The sequence below is a fragment of the Cryptotermes secundus genome, unplaced genomic scaffold (assembly GCF_002891405.2).
Source record: "Cryptotermes secundus unplaced genomic scaffold, Csec_1.0 scaffold1368, whole genome shotgun sequence".
Lineage (NCBI taxonomy): Eukaryota > Metazoa > Arthropoda > Insecta > Blattodea > Kalotermitidae > Cryptotermes > Cryptotermes secundus.
In genome coordinates, this window is record NW_019733850.1 from 383,374 (window position 1) to 401,819 (window position 18,446).

General features: G+C 41.2%; 1 protein-coding gene across 3 annotated transcripts in view; it reads left to right on the forward strand.

The window, feature by feature from the left end:
• Nucleotides 1-18,446, forward strand: part of LOC111868329 (flocculation protein FLO11) — a gene marked incomplete at its 3' end in the record, with an annotated part of 242,484 nt that overhangs the window by 120,007 nt on the left and 104,031 nt on the right. For all 3 annotated transcript variants that reach the window (XM_023858884.2, XM_033753011.1, XM_023858882.2), the window contains 1 exon segment: nucleotides 4,547-4,619. In XM_023858884.2, the coding sequence (XP_023714652.2) occupies nucleotides 4,547-4,619 (73 nt within the window).

Below are 18,446 nucleotides of genomic sequence, written 5' to 3' on the forward strand. Positions count from 1 at the left end.
CGAAGATTGATCTATGTAAGATCTGAGGTATTCACAGCGGTGACTGTGAAGAATGCCGTCTTCCGGGGTGTGGCGCCGTGTAGAAATTGTATGAACAGACCTTTCCGAGGAAATTATAGCCTCCTTCTTCAGGGTTAAAGAAATCCGCGAGCGAGGAACCAGCTTGAGCAGGTTCGAAAAAGCCGTCCACTAGTCCTTATCCTGAGTCAGATCGAGCCAGTCCTTACCATCCCATCCTATCTCTCTAAGATCCAGTTTAATATTGTCCACCTCCCTACGTTTTGGTCTTCCTAGTGGTCTCTTTCCTTCTGGCTTTCCCATCAATATCCTACGTGCATTCATTTCGCCCCATTCGTGCTACATACCCTGTCCATATCCTCCTTGACCACATCATTTCTAATTATACTCGGCGAAAAGTACAAACTTTTAAAACATTTAACGAGGTACAGGTTGTAAAAATTGTAGTTAAATACCATTTATAATTGCCTTGAAACTTTTTCTCCTACATCTTGTTTATAAATGTTCTTGTCAAGCGTCGAAAATAAAGTTTTGCTTGTACTTAGCTTCTGCACCCGCATTATAACTTACTGTTGCTAGTACAAAGCCTCTGCAGCGCTAAAAGTGTTCAAATATTTGCACCTCCGTCTATTCTTCGGGGCTTTACATATATCATTCTTCTATCGCAATGTACTTTCTGCGCTGGAGTAAATTTGATTTTTTTCTTATCTTTTCTACTTTACAGAGCCGCCAAAGTTTGTGCAGGCATTGGCCCATTTACATGACCTTGCTGTAGATGGAAAGATATACGAGTACATATTGTCATACGAGTAATAGAGAGTTTATCTCCTCTTTCGGATGAAAAGAAGATAAGGCACTTCTCTGATGCTCCGTATTTTGCTCCACTATCTCCACATACTACCATAGGTTTACGTTACTAGGTTACTAGGTTTTGGGATGTGTTTTGTTCTAAGTCACGTTTAAATTGCAGTTGAGTCCCTAACTTCAACCCCCATTTCTCCCAAATTAATGTTGATAGATTACACTCCTGTGTTCAGGCGACGATGTACGCGCCATCCTGCCCCCCCCCCCCTTCCTGAGAGATCTGTATGAACCGAGGTAAAATGCCACTGTTTTGAAGATGCCAGAGATTTTAAGAACTAAGAACTGTTTATTCCTTAATAGTTTCTTTTTAGTTTCCTGGAGTGATGTGATATTGAGTCTATTCGGTACGTTGGCCGCTAATTGGCATATTTTGTGAGCCCTCGATGATAGATGAGTGTGAAGCAGTTGGTGAGAATGAGAATTGGCAGGGGAAACCGAAGTACTAAGAAAAGAAACCTGCTCCAGTGTCACATTGTCCACCAAAAATCTCACATCAGTGCCTGAGTTTCGGCACGGTGTTCCCGAATTTATTGGCCCTGCGATAAGCGCCATATTTTCTAAAGGATATAAATTTATACTGTTGCTTTACAAACTGATTGAATAGAAACTCAGCTAACAGTAGGGCATAAGCTAGAATCAATGAATTTTATTTTCACTAATTGCTTATAGAAAAACACTAAGGAAATTCATGTACTCGTATGTAATGTGCAGTCACTTTCTCAGGCTGTGAGGTGCCGTTATCCTGTGCCTAGATAAGCACCACTCCATGAAGACAGGAGTGGAAGTGTAACTAGCCTCCGCACTAGATGCAGCGGGTTAGCTTCACTTCCGGTTGAAGTTCAGTCCCAGAGTCGGTCTGGATGAATTAAAGGAGGAAGACATCTCTTTCCTCTGCCGGAAATTGAGCCACGAATTCTCGATAATCCTCCACGTAGCCTAGTTTCTTCACCGATCGAGCCCCATGAAAATTATGAGGCAAATATTGTGTATTCTGCGATTCAAGAAATGTCCCACATTTTATAAAACGCAAAATTTGTTTGTAATGTTCGTGAGAGTTCAGTACTGCACCATTCTCCGAGATGCAGGAATCCATTTCAGATTCTCATACCCTATTAACTTATATATTTTTAATATTACCCTCGCATCTTCAACTAGGTTTATCAAGCTGTTTCTTCCTTTCTATTGCTTCTTTCGCAGAGCGTTTAGTCAAAATATTGTCAAGTATCCGGGGTTTGCGTGACTAATAAGATGGGTATTTGGATTTGATGATCAAATTTATTGGACATTTATACAACTGGTTACAACAGCTCACATATCACTGTCTGACACACGGCCATCTTCTGTCTGAACACTCCACTGGAGCTATTCTGACTCCCGACTGAACTCCGTTTTGCTCCTTTGTACTCCTTCAATTCTTCTTATTGTGCCCTCTTATAATATATCGGCACGTACCGCATGGAAAACACCTCTTGTCAAGAATGTGTGTTTGTGTCCTTTACTTAGCAATAGATGTTCTGCTGTTGAGAGCGTAAATTCTGGGATGTGTTTACCGAGCCGTTGTGTAGCAATGGACACATACATCACAATAGATTGAAGCTGATTCTTTTCATATACTTAAAATTCTGCTTCAGGTAATCATTTTTCTTTGTGAATATGAATAATTTAATTAGCCAATAAAGCTTAATACAATTACTCGTACTTCTAAATACTTCTGTGTGTTACTGTATACATGACTATTGGTTTGAATATTGTATTGAATATAGTCTCCGAAACGTCCTGTTTTACATAAAAACAGGACGATGGACAATGTCCAAAAATTCAATAAATCGACACAAACTTTTAGAAGTACTGTGTTAATCTTTTTTGGTATTGAACCGGTTGTAGTCCTCGTTCTTTACTTAAAGTGATCATTCTTAATATGGTATAGTCTACTACAGTCTTAAGTACGTAATTTCTTCCAACTGTAGTCTATTTATGTTTCACGCTTCAATCACGTAAGACATTTCTATGTAGCAAAATTTCGACTATCTTTCCGTACAGACAAATGTTTATAAGGTAAAAGTAAAGGTAAAATTGTCCCTCTGCTTAAATAAGCACCAGGCCATGAAGATGTATAGGGAATGTAGGTACAGCTGGAGCCCCCGGTACCCATTGGATATGAGGTTCGGTGGGCCCCAGAGCCAAAGAAACGAGGCAAATATCTCTCCAGCACACAAGTCACCCTATACCAGTGCCATTTCCCTCTGCCACTTCACCTCCATCTTTTTCTCTTCTTTTTCCAACAAAATTCCACTTTTCTGAGCGCCTTGTACGCTATCCTCACAGACGCCAACCGCGTCAAGAGTGTAAGTCTTATCCATCGTTTTATTTCACTGAGGTCAGTTGTTGCGTCAACGCTTCCTGGAATTCTGTTTTGTATATCATTCCACTGGATGTCAGCAAACCAGCGCTCCATTCCTCTTATGGATGAAATGAGAATTAAGAAATATATTTTGGTGGCAGGCTGAACAGGCAAGGAAGCGACAGAATTTAGGTTGCTGGATAAGAAGTTATCACAGTGGAGGTTACGAAGAGTTCTGGGACACAACCCCATGTAGTCCGTTGAAAATCAAGGGCGAATTTCAACACAGTACACGGCGTTATATCCCAGGAGATAGAACTCTTCAGAATTCAAATTTTCCGGATATCTCTCGGCCGATCACAGTGGCCGCGCGGTGTAAGGTATGAACTGTCTCACTCACTCGAACGCTGGGATCGTCGGTTCGAATTCCGCTAGGGCATGGATGTCTGTGAACGTTTATTCTGTGTTTGTGTTGTTCTGTGTGTAGGTAACGTCCTAGCGACTGGCTGATCCCCCGTCCAAGATGTCCTACCGACTGTGTATAGGATTAAGAATTTGAAAAAAAGGCCAAGGTCCAACAAAAGGACTGTAGAGCCACAGATATATAAATAGATGGACAGATAGACAGGCAGGCAGATACTTTTGTGTGCCCTCTAATGCGACCGCGTCAGGAAAGGGGGAACTGGCAAGAATTTCCTCCCATATACACGTGTATATAAGTGATTTTACGTTGAGATGAATGTTCCGAAATAATTAAATTTCGTATTACCGTAGCAATGAATTATCGAGCTTCAACCTTTTCCATGAATATTCGTTACGTAGCAGGTCCTGAACGAGCGAGCGGTCTTTTGCTTCAGTATGTCGCTTCTGTTCTGTAAATGCTGATATTTTCATGTGCATACGTGAAGAATTGTATACCGCGTAAAGAATATGATTTGGGATTGACTATTCGTGCGTGTTATTAGTGGGAGATGGTGTGATGACATACAGCACTGGAAAGGAATATGGGGGGAAAGCAGGGAAGTTAACAGTATGAAAGCTTGTACTCGTATAACAAGTGTTGAGACTTCCCATTCAGTTCTCAGTGGATGTTAAGCTAGTATTTATGTAGTACATTAGGTTAGTCAGAGTAGATTCACCTCCGAAATGGGTAAGCCTGAATATAAACCTACTGAACAGAATACAGATTAATATAATCCGCCTGCCGTTGTATATACGTATATATTGCAATCTGTATTTTAACATTTAGATGAAAATTTAAGTTAACTCAGTATTGTGAAATGGTTTACCGGAATCGCTTCATTCGCTTATCCGTTGTTACAGCGGCTTCCTGTGTTTGGGGCGAGAGAACGTGTCGGGGCAGAGGTCGGCCTCCCAAGATCGGGGATATCCCAAGGTAAGTACACATTAGGACATAGATGCTTGATGAGTTCCTGGCTATGCTTTGGACAGCTGATGACCGTTTAAAATCGTTTTTCATTTTTCTGAGGTCCATCGAAATTGAGAGTTTTGTACACTGATAGACTTCCATCGCCGTAGGATCCTCAGCTTCCGTGTTCACATCTTTGCTGACCTGCGACTGTCTCACAACTAACGCCTACTCTTCTAACAGCCGTCTCAAGACTCTCCCGCAAGTCAAAGTCAAAGTCACATTGCGACTGACGGCCAGTCAGTCAGTAAGTCTTGGTGTCGAGCACCCTCCTGGGGTTCATGACCAGATATTTATTATTGTTTGACAGTTACGGTCATGTTTTTTGTAGGGCGCCCTCTCTGACGAGAGGACGGGTCTGTCTTTTGTATATGCTGCTGGTCCTTGTCACCGCCGTCTTTCTCGGGTCCGAGTCCCTTGGTACTCGAGACCATATATTACTGTCTCAAATTTGAGACTTCCCTTTTTGTCGCCTCCTACGACTCGCAGGGTCACGGTGCAGGTATTCGACCCCGCCGCCACACAGATGACTCTCCCGTAAACAGAGCTGCTTCTCCTTAAATAGCCTAGGCACGGACAGAATTGAAAACACCTCTGCCAACTCTTGTCCTGTTGTTGCCTCACGTATCTATCGCACGAACCGCGTAGAGGACACCGCTTCTCAGTTACTCCAGTATTGCATGATACAAATATGTTTGCCTAACAACGGGAGTGTTTGCAGAACGGTTCCCTAGCAACGGTTGTTTCTGCTGGCTTCACAGTTCTTCTTGCCTTGAGTAATAATGCCACAATATATACATATTTCGATAGGACGTTAATGAAGTACAGTTTTCTTCGTGCTCAGTAAGAATGGCTTAAGTCAGAACTCAGTATGAAATTTATAAATTGACCGATGAGCTATGTGCAGATGAAATGTCGCTGTTTTCGAATTAAGGCATGAGAAACATTCATGTAATTATCGTTGAACAACGACTCGCGGTCATTAGTATCATCATTTCATATGAAGCATGGATTTTGTGGTTAAAACGATTTCTGTATAGTTGCATTTTTTTTCAAACACAAACACATTTCATCAAGAATATTTAACTTTAGTAATTCTGAAAATTCTGAAAAAGCATCTATATTTATACAAAGGCACTGACCTACATAAAACAAGAATACACCCTAAGCGGTTCTACTGTCTAGAGATACGCAAACTAGCCTATTGTATAGAGCAGAGTCATTCCTAAGAAGCTGATAGTTGCTCAGATAGTCAATAAATCCAGTCTCTTTTATAACATTCATACTATCCAATTAATTATTCATCAATTATCCCACCTCCGAAAGTGTATAGTATGCGATACTGGAAACGGAAACCCTAAATAAGTAAAATCTATTAAACCTGAAGTTTCATTTCCATATTCACCAGAATCCGCCACTGACTCTTACTCACTCACTCTTGGAGCTGAGCCCTTCTTGAGAAGCCGCAAATTCTGCAGCTACACAAGAATTTCCCTGCATTTTATGGAACCCGAAGGTTCATTACCGTGTTCACAAGAGCCCTCCACTGGTCCCTATCCTGAGCCAGATCAATCGAGTCCATACCACCCCATCCTATCTCTCTAAGATCGATTTTAATATTATCCACCCATCTACGTCGTGGTCTTCCTAGCAGCTCTCTCTTTCTGCCTTTCCCACCAATATCCTATATGCACTCCTCTTACTCCCATTCGTGCTACATGTCCTGCCAATCTCATCCTCCTTTACTCTCTCATTCTAATTATTCTTGGAGAAGAGTACAAGTTACGAAGCTCCTCATTATGCAGTTTTCTCCATTCTTCCATCGTCACTGATTCCTACTCTGATGGGGGGGATATATACACTCCACACCCTTGCAGTAATTTTAATATCCAGTTTAACATTATTCTTCCATCTATGCCTGTGTCTTGAAATGACTTCTTTTCTTCTGGATTTCCTCCAAAATATTCGTATGCGTTTCTCTTCTCCCCATGCACGCTACATAGCATAGAATACCGACTCAAGCATATTCTGTGCCGAAAATATAATTGGGGTTGCGTCATCTTCATATAATGGCGTAGATCTTTATATATATTATATTATATTCTAATTCCAAAACATGATGGGAACCAGAATTGAAATTTGAGAAATCTTGCTGAACACACGAGATTTTTCTTCCGTAAAATTGCCTACACAAGGTGTGACGTACATTCAGAGATGTTTTAGACAAAGGCTACCTTTCACTGCCGTTTGCTGCTGCCATCTTCCTTTCCAGTTTCTAACTAATATCAAGTAAGTGCTAAAACACCTGACGACGGAATATTAATTTTATACTCGTATATACGGAGAATTTGCATTCATAGTTCGACAGCTACATAATAGGCGATAATAGCAATATGCCATAGGCTGCCTTCTGAACAGAAATATCACATTGGTGTCACAAGCCTTTGTAGTACACGTGACGCGCAATAACCACGTAAACATAAAGGAAATTCAGTTTATGGTGATAAAGTGCAGTAAAATATAATATTAAGGGATTCTGTGGCTTCGTGGGATATCGTCTCTTGTGGCGAGACATGAAAACCCCTTCAAGTTGCTCAGATGGCCACGAAGTTACATCGGTTCCCCGCAGGGAAAGTCTAGTGAAAGCAAAAGTGCAATATGTCTCAAATTCAGCATCATATGACGTACAGCCTCTTCACACAAACTTTTACGGGTTCAACAATATAAAATTATACATACATATTGTGACATGGCAGCTGAAATGCTGAAATAGTGGAGTCAGAAGAGAAGTCCGTTTGCTAGGTAACGGCCGATAAACCCGTCTCTTGGCAACGGTTAGGCACGCAACAATAGAGAAACTGTTGGAAGCGATGTTTTTTATGCGGTCTGTGCTGAGGTTATATAGCGATAGTCATTCGGAAATATTAGTCAGCAGAGAATGTGAAGACATTTGGAGCCATGGGGTCGTTGCGAGATAGTTGCCAGCCCATACCGACGTGAACAGAAGAAAACATTATTGGAATCCGCTACCAGACTTAGTGTATGTTGTAGTGATTTGTAAATTGTGTGAATTAACGACAGCGCTCTAATTCTTTGTAGTTACGAGTTGTAAGTTGTCAATAAATCTAATCAGCAATCCAAACCCCGTGTCTGATCACTAATACATTGCAGTATAGTGTATAGTCACTCTTTTAATGACTATAGACGGGGTTTGCATTGATGACCTGATTTATTGGACTGTTTGATACAGCGCATGACTACATTTTGCAGTAAGCTGTTTCACGCACGCGCACACACACACACTAGTGCCCACAATCACGTCTTCGCTGCCGTAGCTTGGTAGCGGTTTCAACGGCGGTTGTTCCCATTCCTCTGGGTTCCCGAACCGGCCTCAGATATCAGCTTCTATTCAGTGCCTGACTTCCAAACTGAACTGTCTAAGCTCTAACCTTGCCCTTGCTTTTAACATATCGGCACGGACCATGTAGAAAACACCGTTTCTCTGTTTCATGCATATCTATTGCCACGGAAACGTGTTTACCTAGCCGTTCCATAGCGACGACCGTCTATTCTTATTAAGACTCCTCCGCCTAGCAACGGACGTTGTTCCGTTTGTTTCGGGGACAGCGCCCAGAAACGAATGTTGTTTCAGAGCAGTTTGTTAGCAACGGCTGTTTCTTTGTCCCCATAATTCTTGCTTTGAGCAAAAATGCTACAATATTAAAAAAAAAATGAGAAACTAATAAACCGCGAAATTTGAGGTTATAACTGCGACGAGTTCCATGATTACGGTCTTCTTGTATGTGGCTCCATTTAGCGTGGTAGATAGGTTTCAAAATTTCTGAGGAACGTGTTGCCTATATTTTAGGGGTAGACAATTCTCTCGACACTGAAATGGAACAGGTTTATATTCCGTAGGTCCTCGTGTCGAATTTCGGCCCTGACTGAAGTATTTTTTGTCTTTCCTCAGATCTTCCTCGGAAATACTGGGATAGTACCTCGGTTAGGCCACAACTTTCTTCCAAATGGTGCCAATTCATTACACACCGGTCATTCTACCGTTTATATGCTACACAACCAGATTTGGTAACAGTCGTAAAATAAACCACAAAGTTGGCCCTGAAGATGGATCAGTAGATTCCTTCGAAACGTTAATATATATCCATCAGAATACATGGCTTCTCATCACACGAGACCGTTGTCTTATCTTAAGAAAATCAGCAGCAAATATCAATCCTATTCACTTTTGTCGGCTTGGTATTCCTCTTAGGTGTTCATTTTATGAACTTTTTGCAAAGCTCACATAAAGGTTAAATGATATTTACTTGAGTCCTAATCGTGTCATAGAAAAGGATAACAAATCTTACCGCTAGCGTATAAAGTAAACTTAAGTAAGGCTGACAGGCGAGCGGTGAAAAGAAGACATTTCCACGTGAACGTGCTGGGATGTCCCTAGGGACAACTACAGCCTGCCGTATATCGTGCTTAACAGAGCACACAAGAGTACAGCGTGATTTAAAAGCTAAGTCTCGACTCCTCTGCACATAGTTGGTCACAAGTCCAACTTTGTAGCATTTGAGGTTCTCACAGTTGTGGTTATGAAGTGTTCTATCTTCTGAGATATAATGCCATATACTCGTAGCCTGCTGACAGGCACTACATGGCTTTATATTCCTATCAGTGAAGAACAACAGTGTTTTATATGCGTTGTTCTACAGGCAGTCTTCCTTCGTCAGCCATTTTATGAAAACTTGCGCATGAGCAGGATCAGCGCGACACTAGCGCGCTCGGGAAGAGTAAGAACTAATCTCCATGATTTACTGTTTTACAGAACATCGTTCATTGAATTGGTTGAATATTTAATGCTAAATACTGGACCATTTTATGCGCCACTTTGTAGGATTTGAGTGGGCTTCTCCCAGTGATAGTTATGAACATTTCTATGTTCTTGGATATAACGCCGTGTAGTCTATTGAAGGTCAACTGACAAAGAAACCAACGTAAAACAGGTAGCAAGAACAGCAAACTTTGTTTGCTACGCTCTTCACGCTGGTTTCTTCCTCGTCTTATTCTTCGACCCTGAAGATAGAGGCGAAATCTTACTTCGAAACATCGGTTGACTTTTAACGAACTGCGTGGCGTTATATCCCAGAAAATATTTCATTCCAATAATTCACAGTTTCTTTAAACCTGTAGTTCATTTAGAGAAATTGTCAGTAACTCAGACTGTACAGAATCTAATGGTTGGACGGTGGTAAATATTAAATTGGAAGGGACATGAAAAGAAGTGGTCGTGGCCTAATTTAAGCTGCTATCGCTGAATTTACAGGAACATGTAGTGGGAATTATTTATAATAGATTACATCATTTTATGTTGAATTTGAATTTATAGTAGTTTTGTCTAAGTTCTGTCTTCTGGGACATAAGGCTGCGTAGTCCTATGAAAGTCAACCGACATTTCGGAGGAAGATTTCGTCTTTTTCTTCAGCGTTGAGGAGTAAGCCAAGCAAGAAATCATCATGAAGCGCTTATTTAAATTTAATCAATTATCCTGAATTGCACGCTGTTAAAGAACTGAGTAAAATGGGCAAAACCTCGGTCACGGCCCTCGATGTCCCGGCAAAGTTCCGAGCCGACCAGCTTCCGAATACAAGTTAGGAGTCAGATCGCTCAGGTCACGCCGTTCCGTGCCCTGAATATCAAACTCATGTTTTATATTGGAGATCGTTGTCTTTTGGGACGTGAAGTCACGTGCTCTTGTAGATCGTTACTGACATATTGGCGGAAATTACTGTGTCAGTCTTCAGGTTACTGGCACGGAAGGAAGTGAGAAACCGTGCCATTGTCTCTGTGCCTCTGTAAGGACATAAATATAGAAAGTAGCTTCATTTTCTTGAGTCGAAGAATTTCGAATCTATGCTGAAGATGGAAGTTGTTCACACCTACGAAACGTCGGTAAATATCTAGCATATTATACTATATCATATCATATACGACAGTAATTTTCATGATCACTCACATGTTTGATATTGTCTATTGTTTGAGGAGTATTTAATGTGAAGGTTTTCTTTAAAAAACGTCCTCGATGCTTCAAGCTAACACAGCCATTGTCAGAATACAACGTGGCTGTGATGCTAATTTTCATAGATACGGTAAAGAAGTGCTTGCGAAATAAGTATGCTGTATCGAGCAAGTTAGATCAAGCCTCCACTCTTTCTCTTTTGTCTAGTGGTCAGCGTTCCTGGCTACAGATCCAGAGGCCTGGGTTCTATTCCCGGTGCTACCAGATATTTTTCTGAGAAGTAGTGGGTCTGGAACGGGATACACTCAGCCTCGTGAAGATAATTGAGGAGCTATTTCAAGGAAAACCGAAATTAACGTCCGTGGGGATCCGTTGCGCTGACCACGCGACACCCTCTATCCGCTAAAGTTGGCACTAACTTCGCCGACAAGCGGAAGTCGCTCGGTCGGCATAGTTCGTTTGCGGACTAAAACCGCGGAGTTTGCTTGTTTGTTTGTTTATACTTCTTCTCTCAGACGAATCTACGATACGGATTTTGTTTGAATAGTTTTCATACTCGTAGGTTGGCGTGTCGAGAATTGCTGAGTTAGTAAGGGTCACCGAATTGTGAAATTACACGCAAATCGCAGGACAAAGTGGTGGAAAAAGTCTCGAATCTCCATAGCTGAATTAACCCTAGCATGACCGGAACCGGATGCTGCTTAGGCGACGAAATTTTCTTGCTTCTTTCGATCATATTATATTTAAGCATCCTGTTGCACTATACACTTCTATATGTAATAATACAAATGCCGTCCTGAATGCAACAGTTTAGTTGGTTGTAGATCTTTGTCTTTTCTTCCTCTACACTACATGTTTCGGCCGTAATTGGCCATCATCAGGTGTATTTTTCACTACGTAGCTGTCACACTGCACACAGTCCAAAATCTAAAACATTAGCCTGTCAGTTTTGTTTTAAAATCTCGCCAACACACCCTCGTCAATTTGATTTTAGAATTACAGTTTAAAATTTAAAATTTCTAAAATTTAAAGTTTTAAATACCAGGGACACCTGCTCTTGTCTACATATGCTGCTGAGGCTATTTCTTGTTTCCAGCAGCGTTCACGTATTATTCTGTGCAGGCTCCCTGTGTGTGTGTCGCTGCTCATCTTTAATACTTTTCTTTCCTTCTTTCGATCAGTTAACAAGCATTTCGGTTGTCATCTGCTCAGAACATCAGAAACTACGTTCAGTAATAAGCGAAGAAGCATCTCTCTCTCTCTCTCTCTCTCTTTCCGTTTGTTTATCTATTACGTTTCACATCTTATTCTATCATTCGTAACTCAGTCCTATCAAGTCGCAAGTTTAAGAATATGTAGAATTATAACTTCACCTCCAATCTGGTCTAAAGAATGAACTGTCTTCGCCCGCTGGAACACTAGGATCATGTGTTCGAATCCCACTCGAGGCATGGGTTTCTGTGTTTGTATTGTTCTGTGAGTAGGTAGAATACTTGCGAAGGGCTGATTCTCCGTCCAAGGAGACCTATATACTGTGATTAAGAAGCTGAAAAGGCGACCAAGGCCCACAAGGGCTGCAGAGCCACTGAACCCCCAGCCTAGGTATTCTGGGATGGTGCTTAATTAAGCATAGGCATAACTTTTCCTTTTTTTATTTACCTTTTAGAACGTCTGTATAATGATTACGTCACAGGTTCCTTTTTTCATAAAAACGGTGCCTTTCAGGCTGTTGATACAGACTCGGTTAAAGGGAGTATGGTGCGCATTTCAAGCCTTTGAATTGCCAAAGCGGAAAGTCGGGGTTGTTGACTTTTCCGTTTTCGATGTTTTAATAACAACTTTTTTTTTTTCTTGAGACATCGAGCTCCGCATAAGAAGATACACTATTAGAAGTCTGAAACGGGAGTATGATGGTAGTAGCGGATGTCTGCGCAGATGGAAACCCATGAATGTCTGTAGCCCTGTGCTGAGTTTCATGTATGAGATACTAAACAACAGAACGTCGATTATATCAACTCACAAGTCTGCTGACAGAGAGAGCTACAATGTGTGATGTTGACATTGATGGCAGTGTATTTACTATTCATGAATATTTCCCTCTCTTTGGCATTCATGTGCCTGTTTGAAAAAAGAATGTGATTTTATTTAAACAGTCTGTTATTTTTCCAACAAAGCACAGTAAATTTCGTTAAAATATACATCCAGTAAAACATATTCTGCGTCTGGCAATGAATTGGAGTGCACGTGGGTATATCCATCATTGTATTAATTTCGCTGCCATTTTAGTGAAATGTCCCGAACAATTTCGTTAGCCCGTCAGGTTAAAGAAACATGCTAGGGCTATATATCGACGAATCAATGCAGTTTAAATCGCAGAAAATATTGCTGTGTCGATACAGACGAACATGTTTGTCTAACGAAGAATGCCGTCTTCTGGGATGTGACGCCGTGTAAATATTGTGTTAATTGACGTTTCAGAGGAACGTATCGCCTCCTTCTTCAGTGTACAATAAATCCGCGATCGAGGAACCAACGTGAGCAGGCGCCTTTAACCACGTCGGTTCACACAATATTTACACGACCCCACCTCCCAGAATACGGAATTGTTCATAGTCAGCGCCGTGAAAACCTAAGATATTATACGTGTATGCTTGTCTAATCTTAAGCTATAGATTCTTACACGTGAGGTGCTTGGATGGTTCTTCCGTGGATTCCCAAGGATCTTCCAGTAAAATTGTGGGGCCCTACATCGATTACAGTACGTCTGCACTCTTCTAAGTCCTTTTCAATTTATCATCATTTATCCATTCTGCCTTTTGACGCTATATGATGTAGCTAGTCCCGGCTCCGTGAAATAACTCCCGAAAATATGCACTCAGCACCCTTGATCCATAAGGTCATTAATTCTGTTTGGAATAAAGCAGAATTGCCTGATCAGTGGAAGGAGTGTGCTCTTATACCAATTCACGAGAAGGGCATAAAACTGAGTGTAGTAATTATCGTGGGGCGTCGCTACCATCAAATTCATACACAATTTTATTCAATATTCTTCTCTAAAGTTAAGTCCATACACAGATGAAATTATTGGGGATTATCAGTGTGGGTTTCGACGTAACAGATCAACTACTGATCAGATCATTTGCATTCGTCAGATACTGGAGAAAAAATGGGAGTACGATGAGACAGTATATCAGCTATTCGTAGACTTCAGGAAAGGGTATGGTTCAGTTAGGAGGGAAGTATTGTGTTGTACAATAATCTGATAGAGTTTGGGATACCATGAAACTAGCTAGGCTGATTAAAATGTCCGCATAGGTAAACATTTATCTGATAAATTTCCTACCCAGAATGGTCTAAAACAAGGAGATGCTTTATCGCCACTACTTTTCAACTTTGCTTTAGAATATGCCATTAGGAAGGTCGAAGGAAACCAGGTGGGACTGAAATTAAAGTGGACACATCAGGTGTTGGTCTATGCTGAAGATGTGGATCTACTGGGTGATTATATAGCTACCATAAAGAGAAACATAAACTTTAATTGACTGCATTAAGGTTGGTCTAGATATAAACAGAGAGAAAACTAAGTACATGTTGCTGCCTTTTCAGCAGAATGAGGGTCAAAATCACGACATAAAGACAGGAAACAGAGAATTGAGTCTCCCTGTGAGCTAGAAGCGGCATATATCGTCAGTGAGAAACTGTGCGCATTTCGAGACAGAAGCTAGTTCGGCATTAGCAGCGAGAGACTGCAAGAAGAGAACAGTGCGGTGACGTAACACTAGACAAACTGACAACAATATCTTAAGTGGCTGCTCCCAGTCGGGCTTTGACCGTTCTTAAACGAGGTAAACAATACATAAGGTACGTCATTAAATTTGAAACGTCCCTCTATGACATGGCCTTCTATGATATTATTTTTTCGAAAAGGAAATGAAATGGAATTTATGTCTTTCAGTTTAATTTATTAATTAGTGGCGATATTTAATGACGTAAGCTATCGAGAATGTGCTGCGTGGGTTGTGAGTACAAGGTGACCGGGCGAAAGAGCAGAGGTGGGTGTTATCCAGGATGGAGCGACGACTTGCTGGTGGTGAAGGAAGTTTCAATATTTTATGTAACTTTGCAGCTGTAATTTTTGCCGAAATGTTTCAAAACTTTTGGCATTCCGGGCCGCGTAATCTCGTAAGCTCAACTCGAACTTTGAACTCCAGCTGCGAAAACCTAGGAACAAGAAAAATATTGATTCTAAAGGGTTCCAACGATGGCGTTCAGAATAACTGGATTTTTGGACTTCATCCATCGTCCAGTATTCTACAATCTATAAAACAGCGTTTCGGAAATTGAATGTTTCCATCCTCAGGTGAGGGGGAAGACACCCAATCTCTTGGGTCATTTAGAAGGAAGTAACCTTAATCCATTGCGTCCCTCAGAAATAGTTAACCTCAGTCCATTGGGTCCCTTAGAAAGTACAGTAATTGAGGTTAGCTCTTTCTAAGGGACCCAGTGGACTGAGATCAGCTCTTTCTAAGGGACCCAGTGGATTGAGATCAGCTCTTTCTAAGGAACCCAGTGGACTGAGATTAGCTCTTTCTAAGGAACCCAATGGACTGAGATTAGCTCTTTCTAAGGAATCCAGTGGATTGAGATTAGCTCTTTCTAAGGGACCCACCAGAGTAGGTGTCTTTTCCCCTCACCTCACGACGGAAACAGTTTCTGAAACGTTTTGTTTTATAGCTTCTAGAATACCGGAAGGGGCAAAGTCCAAAACCCGAGTAATTCCGAAGAACAGTGATGTAAATTGTTCTTGCATAAAGATAATAACACGCGCTTCCATTTGTCTAATGCGAATTCGCTTATTCCTCGTTTCCCGCGGAACGCCGACCGGAAGCCACCGATCTGAACTCATTTCAGGATATGATTACATGTAACTGTCTCCTTTGAAGTTCGTGCTGCAACTGTACAGACCCTTGAGGGGGTCACAAAGAAAGGAAGACGCGATAGTGACGCCACTGTTGAGCACAAATGGAATCAGGAAGGTATGGATAAGAGGAACGGACTAAGGACTGTGTTATTGAACTTGTGCAAACATTGAAAGTAGTGCCTTAATGGCACAAGGAACATATAATATTGTTGCTGGTACACGCTGGGGGAATGATTAAAGGTGTTAATCAGAAGAAGTTTCGAATTTCGATTCTTGAAACGTAGTCCGTTACATTTACTGAATAAAAGAAGAATAGAGATCCCCTACTCCTCTAAACCTCTCACTGTGGAACAGAACTCTCCTTGAGAAGACAATAATGGCTCAGCTGATAAACAAAATTCCAACATGTAATGAAACCCGTAGATTCAGCTCCGCTTTCACAAGAGCCCGCTACTTGTCCCCATCCTAGCACAAATTAATCCAGTCCGAATCCTCTCTTCTCAGTTATTTAACGTCCATTTTAATATTGTGACATGTAGAGCCATTGCAAGGGAACGCCCACAATACACATACGCAACAATATGGGACATCCGTTGCTCGACAACGGATGTGTTTTCTGAGCTGTGGTCCGATCCGAGGCTATATAATAAGAAGCCAACAATAATCGTTCAAGTGAATAGATTGCCGTTGTAGCGGAAGCTACTAGAAATAAGGCATAATTTGCTGCTGTGAGCCTTGACTGAGAGGCCCTGTATATATTTTATATACATTTATTAACATGTTTAACATGTAAAATGTAAATATCCTTTACATTATGACAAATGACTTACAACTGCAGACAATGACTCTGATAAAAGACGGACCCGTCCTCTCGTCAGAGAGGGCGCCCCACAATAACAAGACCTTAACTGTCAAACGGTAAGAAATATCTGGTCATGAGCCCCAGACGGGGCTCGACACCAAGACTTACTGAGTGACTGACCGTCAGTCCCAATGTGACTTTGACTTTGAATTGACAGTTCAGATGAGAATAGAGAGAGATCAAACCGGATCAGAATTGAACAAGTTCGGCTGAAGGTTTATTGTGGATTATTGTAATTGATTGTGATTACGAGTGAGTGTACAAGAAGATGTTAATAAATCCGATCATCTAATCCAAGCCCCGTGTTATAAGTTACAATATTATACTTTCATCTATGTCTCTGTATTACTATCGGTGGCTTGCTTTCAGCTTTTCCCTTCAAAATGTGTTACGCACTTCTCCCCGTGCGTGTTACATGCCATGCCCATCATCCTAGTTAATGTTATGATACTAATAATATGTCCGGTCACGGTAGCCGAGTGGTCTAAGACATGTACTGTCTTCGCTCGCTTGGAAACCGGGATCGTGGGTTCGAATCCCACTCAGGGCATGGATGTTTAGTTTGTGTGTGTGCGTTTTTCTGTGTTTGTGTACAGGTAGAGGCCTTGCGACGAGCTGATCACCCGCCCAAGGAGTCCTACCGAATGTGTAAGATCTAGAAAAGCCGAAGTGAACGGAGAAGTTCATGGAGGTAGGCCTAGGTCCACCGGGGCTGTAGTGCCAACGGGGGAAAAAAAAAAGGATTATGTACAAAAATGAAAATCGTAATTATGCAATTTTTGAAAGCGCCTGTCAGCCTCTCTTCCTCTCATGTTCAGTCACTCTACCCAGCGCATTGCTCTCGGAGACTTCGCCTGTGTTATTCTATTAATGACTGAGAACAACATTGTTACGCTCGTACGAATTGAAAGTCTGAATTATTTTCTCGAAAATGAAGATTATTAGACACAAGTTTCAATATTCTAACCAAACAATCAACGAACTGTTGCAGTAACTAAAAACTCCCTGAGACAAGACTTCCCTTGAACAGTCGAGAGTTGTAAAAATAGTCAATATTTCTTTTTGTTTGCTTTGGGGTTCTCACGACGTTGCCTATGAAGATTATGGTCTTCTGAGTCGTAACTTCATATAGTTTGGAGATAAGCCGATGTTTCGGCGGAATATATCGCATCCATCTTCGGGGTCGAAGAGTAAACCGTTTCAAGAAGCCAGCATAATTATGCAGCAGACTGTACTCGCATTTCTCTTTACACTGTTCTTGTTACCCTTTTTTGGTTTGTTTAGGTCCCCAGTCCAGCTCCTCCCCACTTTATCCCCACCCTCTATTTATTCTTCTTTGAAGATGGAGAGAGATCATTTTCCAAAATGTTATTATAACTGCACTTTGTTACGGCCCTCGAAACAGCAGCCTAAAAAAGTAATTCATATTTGAGTTTTTCATGGCATTTGATTAGCCTATTTATATTTTGGTGCTGCGGTTTATGACACCGTGTAGTCTGGTTTATGATTATCTAGGTTTCAAAGGAACTCTCAATCTTCAGCCTTAATTTTAGCTGAATGCTTTGAAATATCGGCCGGACGCAACAACACTGATCTTACTTCGAGTTCCTTAGTATTAAATACAGTCACTGTGCCAGTCCTAACTTTTCAATCCTACAGTCTCTAAGGATTGACGTACCGTTGACATTAGAGCCCTTTATAACACATGCACGTACGTAAACCACTACAGTTTCTCTCTCCCCTCTCGATTCTGCCTCGTCAAGGCGAATTCTTTGAACAGGAATGGAAATTCGAAAGTTCAAAGCCGTGAAACACTAGTGAATTCAACGTCTGTGTAAAAGAAATGAAACACAAAACTAGGAAAGATGTGTACTCTCGGTTCACCCTAGAAGTGTTTTTCTTCTTCCTTTGCTGTATTTTAAGGTAATTTTCTCTTCTTTTATGGTTAACTTTACGACTCTGTCACTAGCTAGAATAAGGTGAAATTAT